Source organism: Lactuca saligna, chromosome 4, assembly GCF_052625555.1.
Source record: "Lactuca saligna cultivar CGN05327 chromosome 4, ASM5262555v1, whole genome shotgun sequence".
In the NCBI taxonomy this organism is placed as follows: Eukaryota; Viridiplantae; Streptophyta; class Magnoliopsida; order Asterales; family Asteraceae; genus Lactuca; species Lactuca saligna.
Window position 1 is genome coordinate 25,782,227 of NC_136420.1, and position 11,709 is coordinate 25,793,935.

At 33.1% G+C, this 11,709-nt stretch overlaps 1 protein-coding gene across 1 annotated transcript; it reads right to left on the reverse strand.

The window, feature by feature from the left end:
- Positions 1 to 1,631: 1,631 nt before the first annotated feature.
- On the reverse strand, positions 1,632 to 2,184 carry LOC145039396 (uncharacterized). Its single transcript, XM_078987460.1, has 2 exons — positions 2,147 to 2,184; positions 1,632 to 2,079 (listed from the first exon to the last, which is right to left on the reverse strand). Exons 1-2 carry the CDS (start codon positions 2,182 to 2,184, stop codon positions 1,632 to 1,634), a joined length of 486 nt encoding a protein of 161 aa, XP_078843586.1.
- Between the last annotated feature and the right edge of the window lie 9,525 nt (positions 2,185 to 11,709).

Here is an 11,709-nt window from a genome sequence, read left to right on the forward strand (position 1 = left end):
TGCTACTACTTGCTTCCTCCAAACTGGAAAGTTGTTGGCTGTAAGTTTTATTGGAAAGTGCGTATGGGTTGTGACTTCAATGATGTTGGACATGTTGATTGTGTGTGACCAAGAATTGAAGATGAATTGGATCAAGTGGGTGTGAAGAACTCGTAGGAGCTATTGTAGCTCTGATACCATAAAGAGATAATGGAAGAATATGATCGAAAGACCTGATTTGTATTCCACTGTTAACACACTATATATAGTCTCAATTACAACAGATTACAAGCTATTCTACAGGAGATATTTTTGGATCTATTGACTTATACAATTGAATAAGTAGATACATTATAAACGTGAGTATATTGTGATGGGCTATGATGATGCATTGGGCTGCTGTGGATCTGATGCATTATCTATATCCTTGATATTTCTCACATTTCACTATTACCTCTTTTAGATTAGAAGGAGTGATAATGAGTTTAACATGCTATCATCATATGTTTTTTTGTTTTTTGTGGCCGCGTAGTATTTTCCAAAAAAAAAAAAAAAAAAAAAAAAAAAAAAAAAAAAAATATCAACTTTGTAAAACTATTCTCCGCCGCCAGAATATTTAACGCCCCTATTTTGATGTCTGCCAAATTGCACGGATATACCACTTGTGATAAATAATTACATTTATCCAAACTATGTAATACACTAAAATTAGAGACATATATTATCATAGTTATTGAATAACAATTTAACATCATGTTATTTCAACCTCTATTAATAAATTTGGAAGTTGCTTTTCTTAATCCCTCTTTTATTTCAAGATAATTAGACGATGTCATCAAACTAACATATCCTAATAATTTATTAATTTCAACAAAATCTTTTTCACGATAAGTGATTGATAAACATAGTCATAGTTTGATAAACTATAACACAAAAATAAATAAATAAAAAGCATGGAAAAAGCTTTTTCTAACCTTTTAGAACCACAAACATTTCCCCAAAAGCAGCTAATTAATTATTTATTATAGAAGTAACCTAACCTCTTCTTACGGGTGGCGTAATGTTCTCAAATTTATCCCACTCTATCTATTTTTTGATTTTATCTTTATTTTATCAATAACTTAACTACACAATTTAATACCAAAGATTCTCACTCACCGATATTTGTGATGTTTTTTTAAGCTGGAGGGAGTAGGGTCATTGAAACAGTATTTCCTTCACTCGCACAATCATTTTTTACCAAATAAGTGTGGTTTCTTGTTACACCCAAGGAGTGGTGTCACACTTTTCTTTATTTATTTTTTTTTTAGTTTTTTTAAATAATTTAATCTAATAAAAATTGTTTTTTAATAAAAAACACACAATTTTTCATTAATTGAAAATGAAAAACATTACATTGCATTACTAAAAACACACACACAAACATGACATTAGAAAAAAATCCTACAAACTTAAAAAACACACATCAAACAAATAAAATAACTTAAAAATACGCAAATAAAATAACTAAACTATACTACATAAAGTTGTTCTTCGAGAACTCGTCTTTCGAATCATCCATTAATCCAAATTAAGGTCAATGTGTTGAATCTCGTAAATGTGTTCCACCAAATGCGTACAAAGATTGTGAAATGTTTTTGTGCAACGTATATCTACTCTTCTGTTCTTATACTCGTCACCACCAATTGTATTGGTTGTGTCTTGGGTATGGTTTCTCCATCGTTATACGCACATATCGCTCTTCCTTCGTCTTCAATAATAATATTATGCAATACGAGACATGTATACATGATTTCTTGAAGTTTTTCCTCATTGAAACAAATTGTTGGTTTTTTCAATCTGAGCCAAAGAGCTCCAAAAGCACGCTCGACATCCTTCCTAGCTCTTTCTCGAGCTCTCTTGAATTTGTTTCGTCTAGAACCATTTGGACACGTAAATGATTCAACAAACACAACATACTCAAGATAGATCCCATCAACAAGATAATAATCATACTTATATGGTGTTCCATGCACTTCAAAAGAAGAGTCTAGTGCAGATTCGTCGTATATGTTGTTAAATATATGTGAACGATTAAGAACAATGATGTCGTTAATCGAACTGGGAGAACAAAAAAAAAAGCATGTCAAATCCACAGATCCTGTGATGCAACTGCTTCAAGTATGACCGTTGGGTGACCATGATCATCTCGGGTAAATTGCCCATGATATGAGGTAGGGCAATTTTTCCATGCCCAATGGAGACAATATAAACTTACTATCATTCCATTCCAGGAAACCCATGCACACTAGCATGATGACCTTGCAATTGTAAGATGTCATTACATGTAGGCTTACATAAATATTTTGGACCATAAAATTGAATCACAGTTTGGCAAAAATAATGGAGACTATCTCGTGCAGTCCTAAGACACATCCCAAAACTCTCGTCCAACACATCAGGCATAATGTCATATGCTAACTGACGAAGTGCGATCGTACCTTTTGTAAAGGAGTGAAACCGGATGTACCTCTAGCATCAAAACATTGTTGGAAAAAACTGCACTCCCTCGTTACATCTTCAACTATATGTTCGTATAAATGTTTGAACATTCTGAAACGACTACGAAAACAGTACCTTTGATAAGTGACTAGTCGGTGGACTGGGATCAAGGGATTAATCGGCTAGGCGGAGATTAACCGGGTACCATTAATTGCTAATTTGTTGAATTTAAAAAAATTAAATACGACTAGTATCATATTAAAGCCGACAAATACCACTAATATGATAACATAATATGTTAATATGATTAATACAACACTAATCATGCCTCAAATAGTTTCCATTGAGATAAAACTTCTTCAAAATGTTAAAATTTCATCGTTTTATAGTGTTTCATTCATTACGTATGTAGAGATTAATCGTTAGGCGCCCTCTAATCAGTCGAATAACGCCTTCGGATTAATCAGGACCTAGTAAGGATTTTTACAACAATGCGTGAAAGTAGTATTGTATCAAACGTTGGTTGGTTTCTTCACGATTTCTATAAATATATCTCCATGTTCCCGTTGAGAACTTTCGGTTACGTTTTTGCATAAAGCATCATATGTTTATTCCGTCATTTGAGCACAAGCAATAGTAGTATAAAAAAATAACTTGAAATTCTTTAGAAGATGAAGAAGATGACATTTTCTATTAATTTTAAAAAGAAATGTAAAAGCTTAGTTTTGGTTTAAAAATAATGAAATAGATAGTTTAATTTATAAGAAAGAAATAATTTTTTTTAAACATATTTGACCGTTTAACGGTCGTCATCACCATCAACCTATCAAAATACGCGGCCAAAAAAGGGTTAGGTGCGGCATAACCGCACTCGAAACCGCATAGGAGGGAGGGGTGTTCACATGCCTATGTGGCAAGAAGTGTAGTAGAAACCACGCCACTCCCTTAAGTCTTATTTAAAGTTAAAGGTTCAAGTCCCTTTAAGCATTGAGACATAGGTGGATTTAAGAATAGTTTATGAGTAGGTAAGATTTGTCGTTCAATAAAACCACATGGGCCTATTTAATTCATTAAGTCGAAGTTAAATAAAAAAATAAAACTTATAGTTAAATAAATTAAATTGACCTTAGGGGTGTTTGTTTTAGCTTTTTGCACCCAAAAGTCTTTTTAGGAAAAGAAAAAAAAGCAAAAGATGTTTGGCAAACTAATTTTAAAAGCTGCTTTTGGTGTTTTTATACAAGGAAAAGAAACTTTTTGGAAAAGTCAGGAAATTCTGACTTTTTGTAACTTTTCCAAAAAGGACTTTTGGGTTTTGAAAAGTTAAGCCAAACACCCCCTAGCTATTCATCTTTTACAACGGCGGGATCTTTATACATTTTCACTATTTTGTGGAAAAAGATTAAAAAATTACTATATTTGTCTTTTTCTCTTTTTATTTAGAGCGTTGCAACATGACACTTAGATGACGTTTGTTTTTAAAAAGAAGAAAGTCTACGGTAAGTGGATCACGTTTATAGAAGAACACATAGAAATATACATTTGTAGTATGTAAGAAAAATACTTTTTTGTTTTTTAAAATGTGCAGACTCCTCTAAAAATACTGAAATTTAAATAAATTTATTTTTTTAAAACTTTATATTTTTTATAATTCTATTTTTAAAACATTAAATTTAGTCCATATATTCACCATAAATCCATAATAAACTTTTTAAAAGCATTCTTTTCATATTTTACATTAATTACTCAACAATTTCATATTTTAAATGAAACACATATTTATAGTCCCCTCCACCACCATATGCTTCAACATTGGGCGTGTTTGGTATAGAGCTTTTGGAAGCGTTTAGGAGCTTCTAGCTTTTAGCTTTTGACAAAACGCTCTAGTTTAAACAAAAAGCTTCGTTTGGCAGTACGAGCGTTTAGCTTTTAGTTTTATCAAAACGCTCCGATTCTAAAAGCTACTTCATGTAGCTTTTAACAAAACGCTCCAGAGCTTTTGAAATCAATTTCCATAATTACCCTTAAAAATATATTTATATACTTTTTTATTTTTAATCAATTGTCCTTTTATGTAATTTTATATATTTCAAAAGCTTCCAGCTCCTTTTGCCAAACATTCATATAACAAATAAAAGCTACAGCTTCCCGCTACCAGCTACCAGCTACATGCTACCCACTACCCGCTACCAGCTAACCGCTACCCGCTTCCAGCTAACAGCTACTTTTGGCAAACACGCCCAATTGTCTTCATAATTATCAACGTGCACATGATTACTTCAAAGTGACATGTTACGTTGATCGTTATTGTTTTAATTACTATTCTTTATTAATAATGATATTAGTATTAGGAAATATATTTTTATGAATAGCAATGTTAATAATAAATTTTATTAAACTATATAATAATAATAATAATATTATGTTTATGTACTTATGCTAGTAAGTTTAATAACAATGAAATACTATATACTATTCGTAACTATTGAATTATTATTATATTGCAAAATTATGCTCAATTTTATATGTGGCTATTGATATATTTTGAATGACAATCCTAATTTGAGAGAACGTAGCACAATAAAGGTTTGTGTTTGTTATGATTTGATTGTTTATGTTATTTTTTTTTGCGCAATAGACCATTTAAATTTTATTGTAGCTGTCAGTTAAACCACCATGACCAATTTTAGAAGGTTTTCCGGTTAAAGATTCGACTTGGATTTTATTTTAAGATGAAATTGTTAATGAGATTTATAATTTATCCATGTCATTTTAAATGATATATTAACTTAACTCTCACTTAATATGTCTCATTCTACCTCAAGCCTCATTTGACAGCACAAGAAGTAAATGATGAGTCAATAGTTAGGGTTTTTTCATAGTCTCTTACGATCGGCGTATTAGTGTTGTCGATCGACTTTGAGAATAAAGCTCGTAAAAGAAATGACACAAGTGAATCGTGATGATGGCCTGTTTGTAATGGTGGAACTAAATTACGAAGGTGTGTTTACTCGTAATCCTTTCTCATACTTCGGGGTGTGAAAAGTTCCATCAATAATGTACATTTTTCTACTATGACATATTATGAGTGTGTAACTTACCTGGAATGTTTCATACATGCTGAAATGAAAAACCTTTACTACCGTGAACCCGAAAAATCTTTATGTGATGACATCCGACCAACTTCCTATGATGTAGATTATCCTTTTTTTATTTTTGATGCTTATGGTACAAATGGCATAATTTTAGTTTATGTTGACCATGTTGGGGATGGAAGTGAATGGTGGTTTGACGAGGAACAGAATGAAGATGATGGTGACGATTCTTGTTTTGATAGTGTGGAAAATGGAGATAACCAAAGGGATGTTGAAGTGGAAAATGATGAAGATTTTATTCCTATGAACAGAACATCCCAAGATCCTTTCTTGAGTAAATTATGTGTTGAAGGGGTGTACGATGAGGGATAAAACTTGTAGATGATGATGGGTGGAAATGCAAGAAGTTTGGTGTAAATATGAGTATAAGGAAAATATAGAAGAGCAAAGAAGTATGTACTGGAACTTATTGGAGGTAATCTTGTGGATCACTATGCAAATCTTTGGTCAAATGACTAAGAGGTACTAATAACAAATACAGGGTTTACTATGAAACTTGAAGTCACATGCCAAATAGGAAGAACTATTTCATAAAATGTTATGTGTTTTGATGGGGGTGAAAAAAAGGTTGTAGAAAGATAATTGGTCTTGATGGTCGTTTTTTTGAAAGGGATTTGTAAGGGTGAGATGTTATGTGATATTAGTAGGGATGCAAATGAAAATATATTTCCTATTGCATGGGCAGCGGTGTGTATGGAGAACAAGCAAAATTAGAAGTGGTATTTAGATCTTTTAATTAATGATCTTCATTTGAATTTAGGAAATGTTTACTCTTTAATGTTTGATCAACATAAGGTTAGTGTATTTATTATTGGATCTTTTAATTGATGATATTATTTGTTTTAACATTTAATATAACTTTGGTGTGTAGGGATTAACTGAAGCTATAAAGGAAATGATGCCTTTTGTAGAGCATATACAGTGTGCTAGACACATTTGTTAGAATCTAATTAAGAGATATAATGGTGCCCACTATTAAAACTATTTTGGAGAGCATCAAAAGCTTCAAATGAGAATGAATTTATAGCTGCAACGAATGAAATGGAACAGTTGAACCCAAATGCACATAAATACCTTATGGATAATGATCTAAAAATTTGGTCAATAGCATTCCTCCAACCATGTAGATGTTGTGACTCAATTGAGAATGATATGTATGAGATTTTTAATGCTCTCATTGTAGATGCCAGAAAGAAGCTCATAAGCAATGTTAGAAGAGTTGAGATTATACATGATGGAGAGATTGTACAATATGAAGCTTGGAGGTCAATAATTGGGAGATCAAATTTTTCCTGAAATAAGGGATATGGTGAATGAGCTTAAAACACATGATATATTTTGAGGTTCTACCTAGTGGGTTAAACCAACTTAAGGTTAGGGGCACAAGTGAGGCATATGATGTTGCCATATATAGGAGGACATGTTTTTGTAGGTTGTAAAAACTGAATGGTATGGTTGTGTGCATTCTATAACATGTATTTCATATCTAAATAGGGATATGGAAGCATATATGGATGTGATGCTTAGTACCACCACACATATGAAATGTTACAAATATAGAATTACAGCAATAAGTGGGTGTGATATGTGGCCACAAATAGAATACATGCTAATTTTGTCTCTTGTTAACAGAAGAATGCATGGCAGATCGGCCATTAAAAGGAACAAGGATGTTGTTAAAAAACTTGTTATCTATAAAGTATGTAAGGATGGAAAGAAAGTCAAGTGTATCATCTACAAGGATATAGGTCACAACAAGTCTACTTGCCCTATAAGCGGACCACACCATTTTAATATAAGGAGGTTAAAAGAAAAGATTAATGGCAATGCAAATAATGGAATAAGTGCCAATCATCTACAAGGTTATAGGTGACAACAAGTCTACTTGCCCTATAAGCGGACCACACCATTTTAATATAAGGAGGAAAAAAGAAAAGATTAGTGGCAATGCAAATAATGGAATAAGTGCCAATCAAGCAGGAGAACATGTACTATCCTTAAGTCACTTGTACTTTATTTTTCATTTAACACAATATAAATGTAACATTACTAATAGGTTAATGCACATGGATCAGTAAGGCAAGAATATGAAGAGGTGAAAATCATTCCAGTTGAGGTGCAAGTTACTCCAAATGATCATGAAAATCATGAACTACAAGTTGGTGGTGGTAATGCACAAGTTAAACAAGGTAGTGGTAATGGACACGTTAATGAAGTTGGTGGTAATCCACAAGGTGAAGAGGGTAATGGTAATGCACAAGTTTAAGTACAAAAGGAGATATGTGTAAAACCAAATTTTGAAATATTGAAGGGAATCATGAAAAGAAAATCAAAAATAATTTTGAACGTGAAATTGGGTAAGAAAGTTAAGGGTGATGATGATCCAGGAAATTCAAAGGAGAAAGCACTTAATATAGATTAAGCTTAATATCTTTGATGCTTTTATGTGTGTAATATAGAAAATATTAAATTATCCTTGTAATCCTATTTCATTATGCTATGTTTTGAACAAATACAATGTATACAGTTTGATGATGTAATATTTTGATACAATTAGAAAAATAACCATTAACATGGGAGTATTTGGTATTAATGAAAATGGTGTATGAGGTTTATGAAAGCTTGTTAGTATTTATGAAAGGTTTCAATGTACATGGTGCATTTTTGCTATGTATGAAAGATGTTGTATTTTAAACAAGTACAAACTATAAACATTGGTTGCTATTTATGAAATATGTCAATGTACATGTTTCATGGTTGTCACACCCAAAACCGAAACGACGGAAACGTTCGAGGGCGGAGGACGTCATGATTAGTATCACAAGACATGTATCATAGTAATCAAAGTAATAAACAACCATTTCATTAGAAAGAAAATGTTTACAATGTGTGTGTTCACAAAACAAAGAATACATAAGCAAATAACAAAACAAGACTTGAAGCTATTATGCTCCATCTTCTGAATTCCCAGTGCGAGTACCCATCTACTAGTTTCTTGAGAATACAAGTTATTTTGAAAGAGTTGACCAACAATTAAGCTGGTGAGTTCATAAGATTTCAGTGATGTAAGTAAGTTGTAAGAAAGTTGTAGTAAATTGTAAGTTATGTTTAAAAAAGTTCGCTTGTTCCTCCAGAAAATCCTATATTTCTTACTTTGATGAAAGATAAGTAAAAATGACTCTACAACCCTTTCTATGAGTACTAAATAGATACAAGTTATATAAAACTCAAAGTAAACAAACAATCGATTGTGTGTATCTGCCCTAAACCCACAACAAAACAAGGAACATGTAATAAGGCGGATGGCACACATCCCATTGGTTGTTAGTTAATTGTTGTATATAACCATGTGTAACGCCCGTAGATCCGGGCTAGTCAATTCAGAGGCAATAGGGGTCGAAAACGACTTTTTGACAAAAGATTATTTAGAATAAATAATCTTAACCAAGTTGTAGAATAGGTCACAAGGTTTCCGTACATATAAAGAACGCCGAAATCTGAATTATAACGAAGAAGTTATGGCCCGTCGAAGTTTCGCGACGGAACCGACACGGCATCGGGAAGCGTAAATAGTTAATTTACGATGGAGGACTTTTTAGCCTTAGTGATCTAAACGAAAGTCGTAGAATATGTTAAACCGAGAAAATCCATGAAAAGAACGCCCAAATCTGACTTTGTATGGAGAAGTTATGATTTTTCTAAGATTCGGCTTAACAATGCACGACCCGAAACTTGAATTTTAGTTCGAGCGGTTTTTGACTTACGCGAACTACATGAGAGTTGAAGGTCTCATTAATAGGAACTCAATGGTAAAAAGATGGATTAAAACGGAGTTCGTATGAAGGAGTTACGAATTCTTCGCGGTCATTAAACAGTCTAAACGCCTCCTACTGTTAAATTTGAGATCGGTCGAGAATTAGCCGATGGAGTCTAAATGAAAGTTGTAGATTCTGATTTTACCTACGCGTGGATATAAAGAACATCAAAAATGGAGCTCGTATGCGAGAGTTATGATTTTTCTAAGTTTCAAAACTGATACGCGATAGGGGGTGACGTGGCACCACCAGAGGAGGACACGTGGTACCACCAGAAGGGTGCCACATGCACCAACTTGGAAAGTCGTGACTCAGACTCGGCGAGTCCACCAGTCAGGCCTCTTATAGATAGAGGTGTCGTGCATTCACTTCTCTTCACACCTTTCCAACATTCTTTCTCTCTCTAGTTTCTCTCTTTAGCCTCCCAAACCCCCCCCCCCCCCCCCCCTAAAGCCTAGGTAAACCCCCTAGCACCCGAAGGAATCCCCGAGGCTCCTAGAGTCCCGAGAAAAAAGGGTCTTTCGGCTCGGAAACGTTGCTCCAACGAAGCCCGGTTTTCGAGAAAACCCGCTGTAAGTGAGCTACGCCTACCATATCTTTAGCATAACTTATGTTTCATTATAGTAATGTTATTAGGACCTTAAAATAATTATTTGGGCTATTATTGTGAGTTATAATGAGTGTTATTTAACGCTTATATAATAATAATCATAGCTAGACTATTAATTTGTCGCAGTTATCGTTAGACTAAACCATAGTGGTATTGATACTAGGTTTTATCGAAAGAAAATTGTTTTGAGAGTATCGAAGCGTTGTCCGAGTGCTAAGTCACCACCTTTCAAGTGAGTGCATGGTCCCTTTCAGCTTATACATAGATATGAAGTATTTTATATAAATTACGTGCTATGTGTGCATATTATCTGAATACTTGCTATCTATGCTGGGTGAACGATTTTATACATGTTTTAAATGATTTAAACTGTATATGTATTTTATATCTACAAATATGTTGGGATAAAATATGGGTAGATGAAATAGTTTCTGTGTGACAAAAAAAATGATGAAGAGGTAATATAGACCATGAGGTAAGGGTGAGAGGTGAACCATGAGAGAAGCCTTTTTCCCAAGTGATGGCCCCATCATTTAGCAGATTATGGATGACAACCACAGACTATTCTACACAGTCCAGTGGACACTAGCAGGCTCGCAACCTGTAGGTCTTTTTGAACTGTGTATTCACCAGTTGTACTCTAAAAACCCATCGAGATGTATTGCGAGTGGATTCTCGGAAACGATACCGTCGATAAACGAGATAAAACCCATTGACATGTATTGCGAGAGGAGTCTCAGAAACGATACCGTCGATAAACAAGATAAAACTTATTGACATTTATTGCAAGAGGAGTCTCGGAAACGATATTGTCAATAAACAAGATAAACCTTGGGAACTATGGATTTAGTGCCCGTTGAGTAAACCTTGGCAACGATGGATTCCGTGCATATTCCTTAGGATAACCCTTAGGAATAAATAATCGAGGAATAGCTAAATTCTTATAGTAGAATAAAGAAGCTAATGGGGATGGGTAATTGGATTGATTGTTTAATTGTTCAAATATAATTATTATATTATTGTGGGTTGAAAACCCAATGTACTCACCAGGTTTTCCAACCTAACCCACTCAGTTTATTTGTATCACAGATGTTGATATGAAGTCACCTTACACTGAGAGATTTAAAAAAGATGTAGATCACTAGCGTAAATAAATGTAAGTTCTGTTTATGCTTATGTTTCTGTATTAACAATGACATCCCAAACGTTTTAAAATGAATAAAATATGTTTCTTTGAAAATGTTTTGATAACATATTTATCGTATTTTTCTGGGAACAAATTCCGCAAGATTTTTATGAAAAGAAGTACTCGGATTTTTATAAAGCATAAACAAAATCGGTCTTTTCTGGTTATGAAAATGGGGATGTCACAGTTGGTATCAGAGCATTAGTTTAAGCGAACTAAAAATATGGATTTATTTCTAGACTTAAACTTAAAATGCTAAGCGATGATTGTGACAATTTTTGACAAACCATAAGGACCTTTTTTTTTCAAAATTTCCTCTGTGTACGTGTATGTGTTTGTGTGTGTGTGTATATATATATATATATATATATATATATATATATATATATATATATATATATATATATATATATATATATATAAAAGTTGGATCAGGCGATGATCTGATGTTTTTATAATTATTTGAAAGATTTTGGTATTTTATGG